This window comes from Barbatula barbatula, assembly GCF_947034865.1.
Source record: "Barbatula barbatula genome assembly, chromosome: 7".
In the NCBI taxonomy this organism is placed as follows: Eukaryota; Metazoa; Chordata; class Actinopteri; order Cypriniformes; family Nemacheilidae; genus Barbatula; species Barbatula barbatula.
The window spans coordinates 1,946,358-1,966,742 of NC_136770.1; the positions used below are offsets into that span (position 1 = coordinate 1,946,358).

Consider the following 20,385-nt stretch of genomic DNA (forward strand, 5'->3'; position numbering starts at 1 on the left):
AGTATCAAAATATTTCAAGGATCAATATATTCCTAGATAGGAACATAGAAGGATTCCTAAAGTAAATAGTAAACCGTTTGATGTCATTTAAAGAACTGGTAGTAGTTTAAAGAGAGTATACTTCAAAGTATGCTAGAAGTATTGGCGTAGTAAACTTATAGTAAATAGTACACCTATAAGTTGCTAAAAACGTAGTTTTAAACTAGTTGTGTAAATGTAAATGTAGTTGTGTACTCCAAGAATAAATTAGTGAGCCAATTGAATCCAGGTAGAAATAAAAGTATGTTTAAACCTACTACTAGTACATTGATATGAGAATACTACGAAAAGCATGCCTAAAAATATAGGCTACTTGAACAAAAGTATACTTACATATTTAATAATTTTTTGTAAGGTAAAACTGATGAAGATACTCCAGCAATTAATTATGTATTTTATTCTGTTGCTATTAAAATATGTATTTAATGTTCTTTCATGTTAACTAATTTCACACAAGTTCTTCCATGTTACCTTTATTTTATAAAAACTTCAGGGGTTTACAAAAACACAGCTTCAGAAATCCTTAACCTCAAACTTTATAAATATTGCAAATATGAAATCTGTCATATGTCTCACAGGGCAAATCTCAGTAAATTCCTCCTAAAAACTCCAATAAATCTTGTCTATGGTCATCTATGCAGTACCCTGTATAGTCCCAAATTAAAACACATTTGTACCGTTAATCGCAACATTTTTCTCCAAATCAAATGATGTGAAATCTGGGTGCATCGTTCTTTAAACTATTCATATGATTGTTAATTTAAACAAATAATTGTCACTGCTTGACCCCAAAATTAAAGTAGATTACTAGCTCTCACTGTAAATATCTGATCTTGGACCAGCTCTGACCCCGCCCTGTCACCTTATTCTGCCCTCCTCTAATCGCTGTCATCATCGGACCAGCCAAAGTTATCCATGGTAATGGCCATGTTCATTTTGCGTCCCTCACGGATACTGCAGGACTTGGAGGAGTTCTTCTTCGCTTGCATGTTCACCTTTATTCCCGACTGTCGGACGAGGTTGCCGCCGGGAACGTCGCCGTCCAGGTCGAACATGTCTCCGAACCCCAGCATGAGCTTCTGAAGGCTGGCCTTGCCCAGATCGCCATTACTGGAGGAAGATGAAATCTGGCAGCTGACCTCCGAGCTGTTGCTCTCTTCCATGTGAGCCTCATAGAAGGTCTCGGCGCTCAGAGTGGCCGCCAGGGGGGAAATGTGTGAAAACATCTGCGGAAACAACGTGAAGTTAAGCTCGATCAATAATTATGTGAATAGTTATGCGACTTTATATTTTGTATAAATAAGCTATAGCGACATTGCCCTGTGTGCTTTAGAAGCTTATATAACATATTTTCTTTCTTTCTTTCTTTCTATGCAGTATTTTTGCTGTTTTTTGCATAAAACCTGGTGAAAATTACCGGAGTGCAGGGTCTGGATCTTTCCATGAGTCTGTTTTCCCACTCTGTCAATCTCCTCTCTCTCTCCGCCAGCTCTTGCTCTTTACAGGTCAACTCTCTCTCCAACTGCTTCAAGCGCTCCAGCGTTTCCTCGATCTCACACCTTACAGAGACAAATAAAACCAGTGAGGATGAAAATATATACACGCAAATCAAACATTTTCAGACATATAACATGTTAACCCTTTAAAATGAGTTCATCATTTCTGGCAATATATATAAAAAAAGATACCAAAATGTTCCCCTAATGATGACAAACACACAGTCATTGCCTGCAGTTTCTCTCTGTGCCAGCAGGTGGCGGTGTTGGTGAAACAATAAACCCCTCACACAAAGTCTTTCTCCAGTTATTTATAAACAGGTATGTGATGGAAGGCCAGCACGCTCCCCCGCCTCATCCCCTCTGCCCCCGAAAGCCATATCAGCCCCTGCCAAAATCTCTCCACACACACTCTCAAAACTTCCCCGCTGCTGGAATTGATTTCTCTACCACTCTCATGTCGAGCGTTTCCAGAATTTCTCACCCTCCCTCTTGCACTGCCTCGACTCGCTCTCTTTTTCCATTGCTCTCAGTTCATTTCTGGGATATCTGTCTTCATGCAGTCTAGGTCTGCTGAAGTGGAGCACTCATCGTGTTTGTTTCTTTCCAATGGTCTTTTGGCTCATATAACGTTTAGCGTTATAGAGGCCAAACCTACGCTTTTTATAGCAGTTGGGGCCCAAACTTTAAAAACAACAAATACATTCCTTTACGCACTATTTTGCATTATTGTTGCATTAATACGATTTAGTTTCTTCGAGCAGTAGTTTGCAGATTTTAGTTTCTATGTTTTATGACAAAGTTTTTTTTAAATGCGTTGTTGCATAGTAAGTACATGCATTAGGCTACGTTTAAGGGTCCCATGTGGCCAAAACAAAAGCGTGCAATGTTTCTGTTTCATTTTGATTCATGTGTTGTTCATTTCTCATCTCATTTCTGTACGCACCTCCACTCGGCTTTGTTGTGTAAGAAAGAGTTGCATTGGTCTGGCAGTCTGCTGTCGTTTCTCATGGTCTCTAGCGTGCTCAGGATCTGTTTAAACTGCGGCCTTTCCTGCGGAAACCACAAACCGTCATTAAAGGGCTTTATTAGGATTCAGAACGACTAAACAACATGAACATAAAATTCTAACAAACAAACGTACTTGCACCTCAATTTTGAACTTTTAACTGGATGCTGAAATATTTGAACATTCTCTGAAATGAGTTAGAATACCCAGAATGCCCAGTTGGCTGGAAAACATTACCTAACCTTAAAAAGTCAGATGTGTGTTTTATATTATAAAACTTCTTTCATTTCTGACTCGAGCGTTAACAAGTTTTAAAGTGACAGTTCACCCAAAAAGAAAAATCATGTCATTATTTATTCACACGTATGTTGTTTAAAATCTGTATATGACTATTTCTTATGCAGAACACAAGAGAAAATATATTGAGAAATGTTCGGTGGTTTTATGTTTGTACAATAGAAGTTAAAGGGAGTGTTATCTGGTTACCACGTTCTTCAAAATATCTTCTTGTGTTTTCTGCAGAAGAAAGTTTTTTTTGGGTGAACTGTCCTTGCAATATGTTTTTTTAATATAAAAACTTGAACAAGTTTCCAGGATTGACACCCGCTGAGCTTCGTATGAGCGCAGTGTTGGCGCTATCCCATTATGCACCTTGGGTTCCGGACCCCAGCATGTTCTCATCAGGTCTGCGAAGCTGGCGGGGCAGCTGCTGGGAATGGTCGGCCTCTGAAACACACGAGCAGCACAAACACCACACGCGCATTAGAATCCATTTCAAAAACTCATTATAGAAGCCATTACATTAAACTCTCATTTTAGCACGAGTTTAAGTGCTTCTAATACGTTTACATCACATCACGAACGACGAGTGTAGATCTCCGCGTCTTGCATCATGATACATCAGAAGCGGTATATTAGGATTAACACTTTTACATGAGAATTGTTTACGCTAACATTTAATTCTCTCTCATGGAACTTCAAACATGGACGCTGAGCCCTACTGAATAAAATGCACACGGTATGAAATCTGACAAACGGATCTGGCACAACACACCATCATGAGTCATCGACAGCATGGAAACCGCTCTTTCCTTGTGGGAATTTAACATAAATGAAAATATCTTTTCATCCATCTTTTGACCTCTCCCATTGCTGCCTTGCCAACAATTTCTCTTATAAGTCCCTGGTCTCCCTGGCTTTCCAGGGCTGGGATGTTTATCTAAAAAAGGTTTCCTACCCCACTATAACCACTGTGGTCTAATCTGATGTTCACGGTAAAGTAACTTTCCGTAAAGTGTGCTTGTGCTCCATAAAATTCGCAGGGGTTCTCGCAGAGCAAAGCTTTTGGATCAGCCGACTATAAATAACCTCTTAAAGCTAGCGATGGAATCCGTGATCGGGCTATTCTGCTGCCCACAGAAAGAACGAGAAAGCCGACTGTTGTGAAACCTGTACAGGCTGTCTTCTAAGAAAACTTTTGGCCATCTGGTTCAGTTTAATTCAGATATTATGACATTATGACTTTTGTTTAAATTTCATCTCAGATATTTGTCCTGAGAAAGGACCTAAAAATCCCACAAATGTCTGTGTCATTACAGTTTCAGAAGAGATCTCATCAATGTCTGCAACCAAAAGTCGGTATAATTGAAAATATCAATATCTCAAGTCGAACCTTTCTCCTCAAATTAACCCAGATCCAGATTATATTTTGTGTTGGGCAATAACTCGCTAAGGTGGCCAGTGAGCTTTAGGTCTGCGTAACTTCAATAGCAATGTAACTGCATATTCACTGTAAACATTCATGTGGTGGTTGGATGGTAATAGCATTCCTCTCTTAAGAACAGTGAGGGATTGTGGGATGTACTTTACAGCACCTCGTTTTTTTCCACCACCAACCAGGCCACCTGCAATCCCTCAAAACCTTTAAACGGCACTTCTCTGGTGAGCATCTCCCACAAAACCTGCCAGACAAACCACAAATCAGAAAATAAATACATGTCCAGCTAGACATCCAAACATGTATGGTAGGAACGCAACTTGGAATCTGTTTGTATTAACAATCGACCTTAACTTTACCAAAGACTCATTCAAAATCAGTCTATTTATAATCATAATTTCGCTGTTTTATTCTTCATAGAATATTTCCAGAAACCGATCACGTAAATATTCACATATAAGTACTGACCACGCCGTATGAGTATGTGTCACATGTTTCTGAGACGGGTAAACTCTGGATCACTTCTGGGGCCATCCAAGGGAAGGTGCCCACCAGGGACATATGTGTGGTGTGAGAAACCAACTTCGATGCCCCGAAATCACAGATCTGTAACAGACCAGAAGTATTTGACACAATCACTGTTGCCTATAAAATATTGGCACAATAATAATAGTTAATGAAGAGAAATACCTTTAATACATTGTCTGCAGCTAACACAACTATTGGAGAAGCAGGAGAGGGTTGATGAAATGGTTAGAAAGTGTTCGCCTTTCCTCACAATATTTCTTTAGTAACATTGATCACATCACAAACTCACCGTTTCTTGACTTCAGGTCTCTATGAATGACTTTCAAAGGGGCTTCTGCATGTAAATAATGCATTCCTGCACAGAAACAAATCATACAAACAGCCACTGAGTGTTTGAGTGTTTCCGTAACCTTTATTAAAACAAACATCATTTAAAAAAAGGTTTTTATGAGGCTTCTTTTTTTAAAGTTATTTATTTTTTTATTTATTTTTAAGTTTAACATGCTGAATATGAAAATCACATACAATTTTTTACAAATACGGTACTCGCAAAAAACTAAAACAATATTCTCACACATTTTCATCATTCCTTCCCTCGATCATTTATTTTCCCTACTTTACAAATGTCGTTTATGTATAAATTGTATTGTTATACGCTTGTTGTCCACCCAGTCTTAAACCTAAAACATCCATTATAAAAACATGACTTGTTATGTTTAAATGATGCATCTTTATGTATGCGTTTACATTGTTTTTCAATCTAACAATATCTGTAGGGTTATGTAAATAACTATTTAAAAAGTGCTATTTAAACATGTATCATACATTACTTTTTTAATCATATCATATTATATAATATATTTTCATATCATATTATTGTGTTTTTATATCATATATTTGAAAACATTTTATCAACATTTATTAATTTGTGTATATTTAGAAAACATAAGACACTAGCTATGAAATTAGCCAGCTAGTCAGATAAAGGAGTCCAAAATGTTTACATTTTGTAATTTTGTCATTCAGAAATGTTTTGTCATTTAAAAATAACAGACGAGGACGTTAAATAAATAAGTAAGAGTGTGTTTCAGACATGTATAGTCTAATAGTACACAGGCAAGAAGTACTTTAAGGACACATCCCAAAAAACACTTAAGGACATACCTTTAGCAATATCTACGGCCCAGGTCATCACCTGACCCATATCCATCTCCTCACTGTCAGGACTAGACAAATATTCATACAGCGATCCTTTGCTGGCATATTCTACAACACAGACACATGTTTCATAAGCAGCATTTACTGCAGTCTATACTGAACATGAGACAGGACTCAGTATTGGTTGATGTGTGAATGTGGAGGATGGATATTTATTATTATAACACGGCTCGATGGAATGCTTGATTCTGATTGGCCGCAGTCACGATTCCCAGATAAAAAACGCTCAAAAGTAACACACGGTAACCTGGATGCAGCAAATCATTATGACATATAAATATGTATTTTCATAATATATATGACATAATATTTACAAATGATTCCACCAAAAACCAATAGTAGACAGCTTTTCTTCGCAGAACATCTGTATTCAGTGAAAATAAGCTAATGAAATATTTCAAATTCGCATTTCATGTCCGTTTCTTTTCTTCTAATGTGGTAAGTAACCGTGTAATAAGCAAGATAATGTACAAGAAGCAGGCTGTTATGGCTAAATAAGCCCCTTCAGTGTGATACAAGTGTGATGGCTGTACAATATTCCTTGCATAATTGTCAATATAACCAATTGGAGACCAATGGAGAGCAAAAAAAAACAATGGAGCAAATAAGACGTATTCCACCTCATGTTGAGATGTCAATCAAACCCATGATCATCCATCACAACTAGGGCTGTAAAACAATTAATCTGATTAATCGCATCCAGAATAAACGTTTGCGTTTACATAATATACAGCATGTCTGTGTATTGTGCATATAAATTTTGTATTTATAAACACAAAATGTAATTAAATTGTATATAAATGTTTCTTAAATGCGTTGTACAACGAATATGCATGCATCTGTATGTGTTTATACATACAAAATTGTATAAGCACAGTACACAAACATATATTATACAAACACAAGTTTTTGTCTGGATGCAATCGTTTGGTCGTACACAGAAGCAGACACAGGCAGCAGGATTTAGTAGATGCTATGCAGAAGGATTAGATTTATTAGACACATTTACAGATTATGGAGCGGACTGTATGCTCTCTATAAACCAGCTGAAACACGTGAGAAATGATTAGGCCATATAAATCTGTTCGTAAGCACATTTACATCCCTGGAGATAAATATCACAATAGTATGTTTGAAAAAGTGTGTGTGCGCGCATGCCTTCCCGAACTGCATTCACCCTTTGATAACCCACAACGCTATTTATAATCACAACACTGCGGCGGTGATTCAGAGACAAAACAACACAATGTGTTAAACTTGGATTGGTATTTTGAGTGCAGTCATTACTTATATTTTTTAATACTTTGTTGTCCGTTGAACTTTTGTATAAATTCAATATCAGGCAACAGTGCTATTCAAGGCATCGATATGAACTTATGACTGTATGTGATAACTTGTATGTGAATCACAGCCCTGATCGTAGACGATATAGGATATATACACACGTTTTACAATGCTCTGTAAGTTACTGCACCACTATTTTACAGAGTATTTTATTTTTATAAAAGTCTCCCTGGAACACTTCATTCTGATTTGCCAGTCACGACATTCTTACAAATAGATAAATTATCAACTAAAACATGGCTAACGTGGCATGGTGTTTGAAAAGAAATTTCTTGCAGAAGGTTTGCATTAGTTTTACATGCATTTATTAACGTTTGTGGCATGGAGTCATGTGAGTGAAATAATGTACATCAAGCCAATCACAAGATAAACCTCGTCAGGGTGATACGACACCCCGTGGCACACCCGAGCATCCGTGTTGAGTTACCTGTGACGATGCCGTAGTGCGGTGCTTCCAGAATGGCGCCGTAAAACTGAATAATATTTTTGTGGCTCAGGACACTGAGAATATCGGCCTGGATGGGGTGAAGGAAAAAAACACACGTGAATGACAAACACCGCGGTCAAACACTCGGGCTCAAATTAGCGCTGCATCAATGTCATAAAACTATTTTTTCATTACAGTATGTCAAGGTCAAATATTGCAGAAGAAATGTGTGTGAAGAGGCAGCCATTAGCAGTATTGTGGGACATGCCCACTGGGATTCAAACCCAACGGCTAAAGCCAGGAAAGCAGAGGAGCTCAACAGCACTGCTAAGCGCCGGTAAACAGTGATAGAGAGTCTGGCAAAGATGCTGAGCATGCATCAGTCTTGACAGTACCGTCGAGCCACATTAAGATGTTACATTTTACACTTACAGTATATCAAATTTGCTTAGACAAAGAAAAATCGAGAAATAGGGGGGAGGGCGTGCAAAACTGGACTTGGCATTCGTGCCATCTTGGCACTAAGACTGCCTCGTGCCTTAATCCATAAACAAGTTTAATGTGTAAACCAGAGGCAAGACAGGAAATGATGTCATAGCTGTTGACTGCTGGGTCGCTTCAGTTCCAATTCTCAAAACAAACACATTTAACACCGAAACCTTAAAAACCCAGACAGTAAGGTAAGGTAAGAAGACTGTTAACAACACTGATTTTGTATGTATTTGCCCAAGAACTGATTTTTGCTTATTTTAACCAAATATATTTACAGATTGTAGCTTTAACATGCATTTCTCGATCCAATCACACTTTATGTATTGACATCTTAAGTGTTTGTGAATATGATCGCACCTCTGCGTCGATCTTCAGCAGTTTTTTGACCGCAACTTCTTTGTCCTGTGAGATCCAAAGCGCCCGGTAAACGCTCCCGAAACTCCCGCCGCCGCAGTTCTCGTAGAAGCGGATGTCATCGAAATGGATTTGAACGAAGCTGCCGCTGAGGGACGACATCTCATACTGACACTGACTGTGACAAACTAGAAAATAAATATGATAATGAAAGAGCCAAGAGTAAGTAGATCAATATATCGGACAAGCCATAAAGGGAATTAAAAAAATCTATATTTTTTAGTACGATTTTAAAATAAAAAGCATTGCACTGCCAGTTCTGATATACATTTGCAAAGCTTGTTTTGTTAATACAAACCTCTTGTATAGGTGGGATTCACAGGGAAAGATTTTCGTTGTTAATTTGGTGTCTTTGATCTGGAAGTAGGATATTCACTCCTGAAAAGCAGACACCCCTTATAAATACTGTACATATATATATATATATATATATATATATATATATATATATATATATGCATATATACATAGCTCAGGTCCGTCTTTGTATAGGATTGTTGTACTGTATACTTATGTCTATAGCACATACACTGCTTTTATATAAATATATATATATATACAGTATATAAAACAAAACAAAAATGATGTCATCAAAATGTTCATTTTTTTCACACTTCAAATCCTGTATATGACTCAGTGGTTTTGTCAATGGGATCCAGTGTTGTTTGGTTACCAACGTTCTTCAAAATATCTTTTCATTTCGGGTGAACTAGCCCATCAAGTAATAATAATCATCCTTAGCAAACACGACTACAGAAAGGCCATTTACAGTCAATCAGAGCCAGTGACTGTACGTGGGAAAGCACGGCTTTGATTCTATACAATCAGAGCACGAGGAGCTGAGCTGTGTGAAATATCAACCCCATGTGTTTGATTTACAATGTGATCTTTAACCATGTTCCTATAACTCCAGAGCCACATGCCATGTCTTTGTATCTTCCTTCTGTTTACATTTCTACATCTGCGTGTGGATTCCTGCCACTCTTGTCTAGACTGCAGGCACAATTTCACAGGCATTGTGAGTTTAAAAGAATATAAAACATCACCCATTTGGACTAACAATAAGGGAGGGTTAGCAATGTTGAGTTAAAATGAAACAAAAGATGAAAACAAACAAGTAAACTTCACCAGAAGCATAATACCACAAGTATTAGGAGGAAATCTATCCTAACCTAAAATAACATTAAACAGAAAACCTAAAAACACTGGCAGTTAATTCCATGTACATCACCCAACGTCAAATAAGCTGAACCTCGGTCATGCTAGATCCTTTATAAGCATCCCGGGGATTTAAAGTCTGAGCATTTGATGTGCACAGATTTTATATATTATATGAAGAGTTCGGTTCCAAAATGAGATAAAACCGTGTTTTTACTGTGCAGCCATAATAACTCAAATAACACAGCTAACGAACATAATAAAAACATGTTAACATAATAAAACAATCTCATTTTGCAACCAAACTCTTCGTATATATATTATTTAGCTCTTGATATAGATCAGATGTACAATAAATCTGACTGCCCAAACATGGACCCATCACAGCATCACAGCATCACTACATACAAATAACGTCTTACCATCACATTAAGAAGGAACCAAATTTGCACAGATGAAGAGAATTGAAGGACTTTCATACTCGCTACATGATGTGTTCTTTCACTTCCAGTTCTGTAACCTGAGTTATGGTTTGTGGAAATGAGGTCTGGTTTCTTCTGCCTCTCTAGGACACGTGTCACCATTCCCTGAAATACATGACCTCAGTGCGGATTCCCCAGTTAAGAGTAACCAACCTGTGCACACAGTTCATTTAATAGCACAGTGTCTCTAAAAACAACCGCACATATCATCGCTGTGGCCCGCGGACTGTGACATCAGGGGCCGACCTGACACACAATACCCTTACAAAAGCTCATTCACACCAATGACTTCCATTGACAAAATGTGCAAAATCCATCAACGTTATAATAATAATAATAATAATAATAACTCATCAAAATGATCGTTAATATAATTGCGTCATCATTAAAGTCAACAACATACATTTGCAGTGTTTTCACAACATAGACACATTATTGCACAAGTGTAACGTTACACGCGCATAATAAACAAACAAATAAACAAATATGCGCCATTATAATACGCAACTTGAAGGAGTTTGCTCTTGTCTATTCGTTAGACCACAACACAATAGAAAATAAGTATAAAATAATAAATAACACAATGGAAAGTACCACACATTTTCAGTATTATGACAACAGACGACCTTATTGCACAAGTAAAATAAGTATACAAATAATGTGACACTTTTCTGAAGTAATGGAAAAAGTACAAATTCCACTTGCAATGCACGTCATGACAAAACGGATTTAATCTCCACAACGCGATGTGTTTTATAACTTTTTTTACCTGTTAGTCGTGCTTTCCGTTCGGTCCGGTGAAAACGGCCTCAACAATCCCAGTCATGAGATAAAATGCGGAGCCTCGTTGTCTCGCGTTACTTCCATAAGAGGACAGCGCGCGCGCGTTACTAATCTTACTACGGTAGAGGTCTGTCTTATGAATATTCATTACGCCAGACTGCCGTCCCGAAGCGTCCGTGACGACGACTGATAAATATTCATCACTGAAGTTGCTGATTCGTCAGATGGCTGGCGCTCGGCGGCCAACCCCGGCAATCCAGCCAATTAGGTAGACCAGGGTGGCTATGAATATTAATGACACTTCGGATTCGTATTCCGTAACACTGGCATGATTATAAGGACAATAGCGCCTCCACGCGGTCAGAAACGCTGAAAATAACACGTAACGTTTGAGAAATAACGCAAATATTTTTTATTTATTTAGAAATGTGACCCTGGACAACAAAACCAGTCTTATGGGTACATTTTTCTAAATTGAGCTTTTTACATCAACTGAAAGCTGAATAGTTAAGCTTTTTATTGATATATGGGTTGATAAGATGGGGCAATATCTGGTGGAGATACAAGAGTTTAAAACTCTGGAAGTAAAGGGTGCAAAACATCTAAATATTGAGAAAATCGCCTTTGAAGTTGTTAATCCGAGGCACTGTAGCAGGCCATCCACTCACAAAAATAAAGTTTTTATATATTTTGGGTTGGAAATTAACAGACATACAACTGTTTTGTGTACTTTCATATATTTAGTGTGATTCAAAAACACTGTGGTATCAAGTACAGTTCACTATAGTAAATGCTAAAGTGTACTACAGTATTTCTTGTCATGGGAGATATAAACCTTTTAGGAGTTAAAAGTCAAATCAAAGCAACACAAAGAGTTCAACAATACATTTATTTCCATACTTTGTACAATCCGTAGGCATTTTCCTAAAAGAAAAGAAGTGCCCTGCACAGACAGCGTCTCACTTTTCCAAAAGGCGGGATGAGAACAAACGCAGGCCTTCTGTGGCCAGTTATGATAACTTAGCAAAATGGGTCCAAAAATATACAAATGTAACTCAATATACAAAATGACATCAATAATGCTACAGGCTATGGCGAGAGGTAAGTTGCTAGCACAAAAATAGTCCTTGAGCCAGAATGCTGACATATAGAACGGACGTAACGTAACACACCGACGGACATCGAGGCCTTGGAGGTTCTTTTGTGGCGAACGAAGGATCAATGTGTCTCTGTACGCATGATATGTGGCTTGCGCTTAATTCTCATCTGGGGGATTGTTCAGATTTCGAAGGTTCATAGAAATGCACAGGCAGGTCTTGAACGTCGGTAGACACTGAACGTGATGACGGGCCTTACATTTACAAATATAAGAACACAAACCTTTCGCGTGTTCGGCATCCGAGCTGAACTGACCTTCGGATCTCACAGACGGCAACATGCTATTCACACGCACACATATGAGAATGCATCTCGTACACGTAGTTGGCAGTGATTGCACATACAGACGTAATACAACTGCTTAGGCAGTTGACAGAAGGTTTAATTGATTTTAATGTTGTAAACTGGATATACTGTGGAAGAGATAGAATAAGAGAGAGAAGGAGAGAGAGCATTGGTCTTTAGCCCCGTCTTGGCTCCAGTTTGAAGGACAGCTGTGATAGTCTTCTCTGGTTGTCAATCACGCTCAACTGCCGGACGTAATTCCTCACTTCTTGTGGATTCTTGCTCGCCGGAGATGCTTCGGCATCTGGTGGAGATCAGAGGGGAAAACAGTGATAATGACATGTTAGATCGGGTGTTGTTTCAAATTCGATTTCAGATCGATGTGTAGTTGACTCACTGAAGGGTTGACTCCTGCAGTGCTTCATCGCCCGGACTGTGTTAGCAATCAGTCTCTGCGGGGAGAACAAAATATCAACGCGATGTTCTCAGACAGTTTGCGTGGATCCGTGGTCACAGACCGAAGAAAAACACTCACCATCTTCTCAAAGTTCACCAGTCCATCAATGAAAGTCCTGTTCCCTTCATTAGTGAATGTCATGTCTGATAAGAGAACGTATCGTTTAGCTTTGCAATAGAACAGACGGATTCTTTCAAATGTTTATAATGCCTTTTATTCCTATTTGGCCGTAACAACGAATATTCAGAATAGGCCACGCCCCCACACACCTTTAATGAGGAGGGGCATAAACGGAATGATTGGCGGCTCCATTTTAGCCACAGTGAGGCGGTATGCACGGTGATTCCTGGACGGATCCTGGGAATGTAGACAATAGATCGATAACGGACAATTGATGAATGAAAAATAACGTACGTCTCAGAATATTCCTTTAAGAAATGTGAAAATGCAACACGTTTGCAGTAGACTCACCAGTAAACTCTCAAACTCTGCGTAGAACTTCTTAAATTTACTGGGTAATTTCTAAAAGAAAGTAAGAAATAAACTTTGTATATTAAGAAACATACTTCAATCGCCATATTTGTGTCCCCATCTGTGAAATCAAGACCAAAGTCGCATAATTTAATAATGATATTAGGCGATATTAGGATTAGATGTATGTAATATATCACAAATTTGTTATTTATAATATGATTAATATGCTGAATGCTTTTATTGACATTGCACTAATTTGCACAACAAATACCAGAAGTTGGCTTCTTGATATGGTCTTACTCAAAAATACGTTCTTTTCATTATGCCGGACGATTTTATGTTAAAAACAGTAAATCACAAAAATATGACGTGGCACTGACCTCCCATGTTTGGCCGAGCCGGCTGACAGCAAGGTTGCACATGCCCATGATAATGGCGAAGAAAGAGTTGAGATTCTTAAACTCTCGACAGCTGAGGAAACAAATACAAGATGTCGTAAGCAATGCAGCGCTCCAGTCAGTAATTCACACAGAGCCATATTCATCACGTGTTGTGTTGAGTTTGTGCGCTCACTGGGCGGCGATCTTGATGAACTTCTTGAGCAGTTGAACGCGTTTGCTTAGCGTTGCACACAAACAGACCTCCGTCACCACCCACAACTGAACCTGATTGAAGCGCTTCAGAAACAGCTCCAGATTCGCCGTGGAGCGCCTGTATGCTTGACGGCTGAACGTGTGATACACCAGCTCGTACTGCGAACACACACACACACGATCGATGCACAACATGGATTTAAAACCTTATTTGTGTGTATCAGCGTGCCGGCAGGTATATTGACCTCATGCACGCAGCTGAAAAGCTCCCAGTCGTACTGAGTCATCTGGAAGGCCAGATCTTTAGAACTCATCAGCTCAAAACTGGACATAGACCCCGTGGACGGACCCTCTTGCTCCGGAAGAGGATTCTACCCATGGTGGCAAAATTACAAACCTTGTTTATTTTTAACAACAACAAGAAAACGTTATAGATAACAGCTTTAAGGGACACGGTTCGTTTGATCTCACCAGTAAGTCGAGCTGTTCTCTGGAGCAGACAAACAATCGTCCATTCACTCCCAGCGACTGGAACACTGACACGTCATTGGGCTTTAAAATCTGCTTTTCTGTACGCAAATGCATAGTTAGTCACATCAGAAATCACGGCCTGAACGCTTAGCCTTAATATTTAGACTACAAAAGCACGAGAAAATTCACAGATGAGATCGCTTTAAAATCGTATTTTTCCTGGACAAAGTCTGCATCACAGATATTTCTTCAGAGAAAAACAACCAGAAAAGATCTCAACAATGTCACAAACTGAACTCGGATTTGTCTAAAGTCATTATTATTGAAGAGCTTTATATGAACTCAAACATTTCTCATCACATTGACCCCAAACCAGATTATTTTACCTCTACAATCTTCATTCGTTTTACACCTCCATGGATGGGAATTTGTTTTATTTCTCTAATGCAATATTATAGTAAAGTAAACTAGACTAAACTGAGACCTTTTTGAGCTATAAAAGAACATCCTCTGGGAGAATTTCCACATAGGCTGGTTTACATCGAAGGCTTTTTGATGGTTGAAACTGATCCGTAGATGAGTTTGAAATGACAGAAATAGATCTGCTTTTAAGCACAATGTTGCTAGAGCAACAAAACACGGAGCAAAAATGCAACGTTTGTTTGTGTGGTACTTCCAAGGGCAACTAATATTTCATCCGTGTCCAATCAGCCTGCGCTTTCATACGCGTGTCGGGATGTGTGCGGATCACCTCCAGATGCGCTGAGGTTTATTAAGAGCAGCTCTTCGGTGGATCCCAGTTTATCCGTCACCGCGGAGATGACCTCTCTCCCCGTGGCCAGCACAGGAACACGGATGGTGGTGTACGTGTGATCATTGCAGTAAACCTTTAAGAGTACTACACACATAAAACAGATCAAGAATTCATTATATTAGCATGATGAGAATATTAATGTACATTTACTGGAGAAAATGTTAGTAGTATTTCCAATATAAAAGAAGAAAGGTTAGAAATGATTTGTATTCTTAACTTTTTAAGATGGTTCCAACATTTTCTCAAGATTGATTTACAAAGCATTTCTTATGAAAATAATAAAGATGAACTTAATATTCGAGAACTTCTTAATAAGGAATACGAACGTCCTGCAATTTATCTTAAGAACAATGTAATACTTTTAATAAAAAGTCTCAGTTAGGGCTGTCATGGATATCACATTTAGCTGATGATGAATTTTATAACAAATCGTTGACGATTAATTGTCTGTTTATTAAGGGCTTTGACATTTAGTTTCTCACACATTATTTATTCGGCTTTGAAACGACCACATGGTTCTGAATATAAGACTGTTTTTTACTAGGAAATACATCGGGAAAATGGAGTCATCATATATTTAAGGTGTTGACTTTAACGTGTCAATAATACAACTGCCAAATACTTATAAATAAAGTTTGATCAGGAGTGAAATGAAGAAGCAGAAAAGCTCCTAGTCTGTTTTTTGGTCACTTGCAAGACTACAAGAATTTATTTTACTTCTGTGTTAATGACATTTTGGAAGGCTGGTTTTCACACTGAGATAATATAATGTAAAATAATATTGTACTGCAGGTTATTTTTATGGTTTATGCTTAAGTGATGGTGTTGTGGTTGTGTTGGTAATTTTTTCCAGTATTATCATACTTAAAGTTACAATATATACTGTACACTAAAATATGCAATACGCAGGCACTACAGCTCCCCCTTGTGTCTTCTTCAGAGATGTGCAATAATTGTTATAATCTGAAACCATCACAATGAGGTCAAACAATCGCAATGAGACAATTATTTCATATTAAAGGTCTATGTGGTTTTGTGTCTATACAATGGAAGTCACTAAGGAAGTCAACCAATGTTGTTTAGTTACCAACATTCTTCAAAATATCTTCTGTTGTGTTCTGCAGAGGTCAGAAAGTCATACAGGTTTGACATGACACAAGAGTGAGTAAACGGTGAAACAATTAAAATTTTTGGGTAAAATGTGCATTTAAATTAAATATTTATTTCTGCAAAAAAGGATTTATTTTAACATGCAGGAAGTGCATTTCAATGACTTAACATGCAGTACAAATGTGTTGGAATAAAGGACAAAGATGTCACTTTTTGTCACTACTGTACATACACATACTCACTGTCATCAAAGCTCCTGATTGGTTGCTTTTTCGCAAGCCTCTCTTCCCCAGAGCTGAACTGTCTCAGGAGAACTTTATGCTGAGAGATCACAGAGAAAAACATCAAGTCAAACAATAAAATAATGAAAATGTATGTATTATTCATCACAAGCCGATTTCCAGACAGATTGTTCTGTAGGAAGCAGAGCTCAGCTACCTTTTTTTGAGAAGTTCTTGCATCATCTGGACTGAAAGAGAAGAGATAACATTATAGATGGTTTCAAAGCAACAACATAAACAAACGTTACTGCGTCCGTGGACTACCCTTAACTTCCGGTACACATTCACAAATAATAACGTGACTGTAGATTATTTCAGATAACAAGCAAAAGAAACGGAAAAGAACCGTTACTTTTGCGAAAAAATCGACTCAGATGTCAATGGACCATACGGTTGATTTAAATGCATCAAAACTGCAGGACCCATTCTACAAATAGTTTGTTTAATACAATTATTATACAATAAAATATTAATGTAAATTAAATATGAACATAAATTAAATAAAAAGTTATATTATAAGACACCCTAGCCAAACAGAGACCGGAAGTTAACTGCCGATATCGTTCTGAAGACAGAATCTTTGGTGAAAAAAACTCTTACTACTGCTTGACAATCTTCTCAATCTCGGGCAAAAGCTCCTTCAGCGGACGCAAAACTCTTGAATCATTCGATACGAACCCGTGCAGCTCCTGTAAACAAAAACAAAACAATCTATGGAATCTGCCATGTCAGAGCAGACAGGTGGTGAGCGACATCTAACATGGTGTGTGTTACTAACATCCAGAAAGCCGATCATCGTGTCGTCCTCTAGCAGATGGTGGCCCTGCAAGGCAGCCCAGCGAAGAGCCAGACTGAGCACCCGTCTCTTAGTGGCCAGGGCGTAGTCTAGACGCTCCTGCTCTGAGCCCTGAGAAGCCTGAGAGTGATAGGTACACACGGGCTAAGGAACAAGTGAACTGAAAATACAACGTAGGGAACATTGAGGTGACAAACACAGAGAGACAAATCGATCGATTGATTCTTCAAGCAGGATATTGAGCCAGGAGGGCAGGACACAGCTGGCTGTTGGGCATGAAGACACAGTGCATGAGCACAAAGTCATCCAGAGCCGGATCTGAAGGAATAAAAAACATTTATTTGAAGGAATGATTTATGTCTGAATTTATAAGAATAAAAATTTTCATCATTTATCTACCCTCATGTCGTCCCAAACCTGTATGACTTTCTTTCTTTGAAGAACGTTGGTAACCAAACAACACTGGACTTGATTTCCATTGTATGCACAAAACCACTGAGACATTCCTCCAAATATATTTTTTGTTGTGATATACAGATTTTCAATGACATGAGGGTGAATAAATGACGACAGAAGTATTATTTTGGGGTGAACTACAGGAATCCCTTGAAAAAGACTTCAGATAAAATACCCGGTTCGGAGAAATGAATGTCCAGTCGCATTGTCTCCAGAAGATGCTCCAGAATCTTCTCTGGAGTGCCGGACATCACAGTGTACCTGCCACGGACACAAAAATTCAGCTTGATTTAAGCATATTTCACTTGAATAATAAAGAAATGTAAGAATGAACTGAAATAAAATAGTTATATACTTGAAGTGGACAGGTAAGTTCCCATGGCCGGAGGGCCGAAGACTCTTTTGCAACACTAGAACATCCTGGTCATGCTCCTTCAGGCGCACTGTGTTTGCTTCAACATCCTACGCACACACAAATATAAACATTGTTTAGTATTTTACATTATATACACACACAAAATTAATTATGAGCAATTTGGAAATATCATGTTAAACTCGCCCAGCAGGGGAGGTTCACAGATTCTACTGAAATCTCAAACATTCTTGTCCTTGGTGTACATTCAGTGTTGGAGGTAAGATGTGTGTATGTGTTTGTACCCTGAGTATTCGGTTGAAGTCCTCTTTGTCCACTCTCAGAAAGTGGCAGTTGTCCTCTCTCAGGACGATGGAGGCAGCGCGGGGGGCGTCGTTCACCAGGGCCAGTTTGCCAAAATCATCTCCTTCATGTAATGTACACACCACACCCTACAGACACACACCAGACGTCAGTCTGACAAACCTAAACATTATGATTATTTATTTATAGATATTTTATAATATGCATTTTTAAATAATAGAAAAAGAAATGTTTAAAAAGCAAAAACGACGAAAATGATGATCTGATAACAACGATGAATGACTATTATGATCCTATTATTTTTTTACAGTTTTACAATTTACACACATATTATGGAAATATCTCTAAAACTAAAAAGTCTTTTCTGTAAAGCCGCTTTAAAACTATGCAAAATTGCGGAAAGCTTTTAAACAAAATGTGATTACTGTCATATGTTTTTAATACGTACAAGACACAAACGTAGGAATGTCATTGCATAAAATAACAAAATATCAAAACAAATTGAATAGATGTATGATGATGTCAATTGCCCTTATGTTCACACAGGTCCTGACAATAGTAATGACAGTTTTTGCCTTTTTATTTGAACAGTATCTTTGCTGTTTTGCAGTTTATTGTAGTGCTTAGTGAAATGAAAAGTTCTTTACAACAAATGCCACCATGGTTTAATATTTTGTATTGTAATTCAATGACATTTAAACATTTTAGTGTGACGCAAGTGTCCAAAATTGTCACTGTAAATCACAGAAATACAAGTGAATGCAAGTGTCTCATAAAAGCTCATGAACGCCACCTTGCCGTAGATAACAACGTTAACAGATCCCTTCTGGATAATGTACCACGACGTGCCTTCTTCCCCCTGATTAAACACTGAAAACAGAAAATAAGGTTATGCATGCAAACATCACTTTATCAATGAATACACACTGTGGCACTACAACTAAAGCCTTTGATGGTGGTACGGTACTAATACTTTTGACCAGGATTTGTCCCTTTCTATTCATGAACCTTGCACAGCATAATTATCTAATATGTCTATATCTGAACATTTTATCATGTGTTTAAAGTGATATTCAAACTTACAGACAGTGCCTGCTTTGGCATGTGACTCAAAGATAAGGACACCAGCGAGCTCTCTCTTCACCTGCAGGGGGCAGCACAACCACAGCACACGTTAGCATATACAGTATTAGACATAACCAGACAGTGTAAATGAATTCATTACACTTCTGATCAAAGAGTTAATTATTCATTTTTAAGCATGACATGATAGTATGGAATAACACAGATGTATTTACAAATTTGTATAAATCAAAATGATTTAATATTTTAGTCTAACTATATATTTGCCTAGAATTATAATAAATGTTCCAAAGAAGTTTTTTTCTTATTTTCAGCCTTTTCTTCATTTTTTCATCTTTAGTAAGCATTACATTCTCCTTCATATCTCCTTTCTGGTGGAACATTCTTCCTAACTCAGTCCGGCCAACCACATCTCTCCCAACCTTCAAAAAACTGCTTAAAACCCATCTCTTCTGTGAATACTTGACAGACAAATGAAAAAAATGTATGTACATTAACCCTCTCTCTTTCTCTCAACAGGTAGTGGTCTAGATTTTGTCGAAACTAGTAACGTTGTATTAGCACCGATAGTATTATTGCTCCTGTATGACGTATCGCTTATTGCTCCCCGAACACTTTGTCAGT

General features: G+C 38.0%; 2 protein-coding genes across 3 annotated transcripts; both read right to left on the reverse strand.

Annotated features, from left to right (window-relative positions):
• Nucleotides 1–417: 417 nt before the first annotated feature.
• On the reverse strand, nucleotides 418–11,168 carry map3k20b (mitogen-activated protein kinase kinase kinase 20b). 2 transcript variants are annotated; one of them, XM_079461003.1, is made up of 14 exons: nucleotides 11,094–11,162; nucleotides 10,265–10,477; nucleotides 8,983–9,062; nucleotides 8,628–8,812; nucleotides 7,779–7,866; nucleotides 5,954–6,055; nucleotides 5,079–5,144; nucleotides 4,952–4,980; nucleotides 4,730–4,867; nucleotides 4,419–4,505; nucleotides 3,196–3,270; nucleotides 2,482–2,588; nucleotides 1,457–1,598; nucleotides 502–1,265 (listed from the first exon to the last, which is right to left on the reverse strand). In XM_079461003.1, exons 4-14 carry the CDS (start codon nucleotides 8,784–8,786, stop codon nucleotides 918–920), a joined length of 1,341 nt encoding a protein of 446 aa, XP_079317129.1. In that variant the 5' UTR covers nucleotides 8,787–8,812; nucleotides 8,983–9,062; nucleotides 10,265–10,477; nucleotides 11,094–11,162; the 3' UTR covers nucleotides 502–917. The 2 variants fall into 2 exon arrangements, with proteins under 2 accessions (XP_079317128.1, XP_079317129.1); XM_079461002.1 differs by lacking the exon at nucleotides 10,265–10,477 and having other exon boundaries at nucleotides 418–1,265; nucleotides 11,094–11,168.
• An 809-nt stretch (nucleotides 11,169–11,977) lies between these two features.
• LOC306896245 (rap guanine nucleotide exchange factor 4-like) lies at nucleotides 11,978–20,144 on the reverse strand (the record flags this gene model as incomplete). Its single annotated transcript, XM_079460048.1, has 21 exons — nucleotides 11,978–12,854; nucleotides 12,948–13,002; nucleotides 13,086–13,150; nucleotides 13,277–13,364; nucleotides 13,479–13,529; nucleotides 13,862–13,952; nucleotides 14,055–14,233; nucleotides 14,320–14,445; nucleotides 14,546–14,643; nucleotides 15,297–15,443; nucleotides 16,712–16,790; nucleotides 16,908–16,933; nucleotides 17,351–17,364; nucleotides 17,429–17,439; nucleotides 17,529–17,690; nucleotides 17,791–17,864; nucleotides 18,178–18,263; nucleotides 18,358–18,464; nucleotides 18,660–18,806; nucleotides 19,766–19,822; nucleotides 20,112–20,144. The coding sequence occupies 21 exons, from the start codon at nucleotides 20,142–20,144 to the stop codon at nucleotides 12,727–12,729; spliced, it is 1,824 nt and encodes a 607-aa protein (XP_079316174.1). The 3' UTR covers nucleotides 11,978–12,726.
• Nucleotides 20,145–20,385: the final 241 nt, after the last annotated feature.

What these genes read in the sequence shown, in the direction of transcription:
- map3k20b (XM_079461002.1), bottom strand. Translation starts at nt 8,786, where the DNA reads ATGTCGTCCCTCAGCGGCAGCTTCGTTCAAATCCATTTCGATGACATC. An exon ending in GGCCGTAGATATTGCTAAAG is followed by an intron (nt 5,145 to 5,953) that starts GTATGTCCTTAA and finishes GTTTCTGTGCAG; the next exon opens with GAATGCATTATTTACATGCA. An exon ending in CACAACAAAGCCGAGTGGAG is followed by an intron (nt 1,599 to 2,481) that starts GTGCGTACAGAA and finishes TGTCTCTGTAAG; the next exon opens with GTGTGAGATCGAGGAAACGC.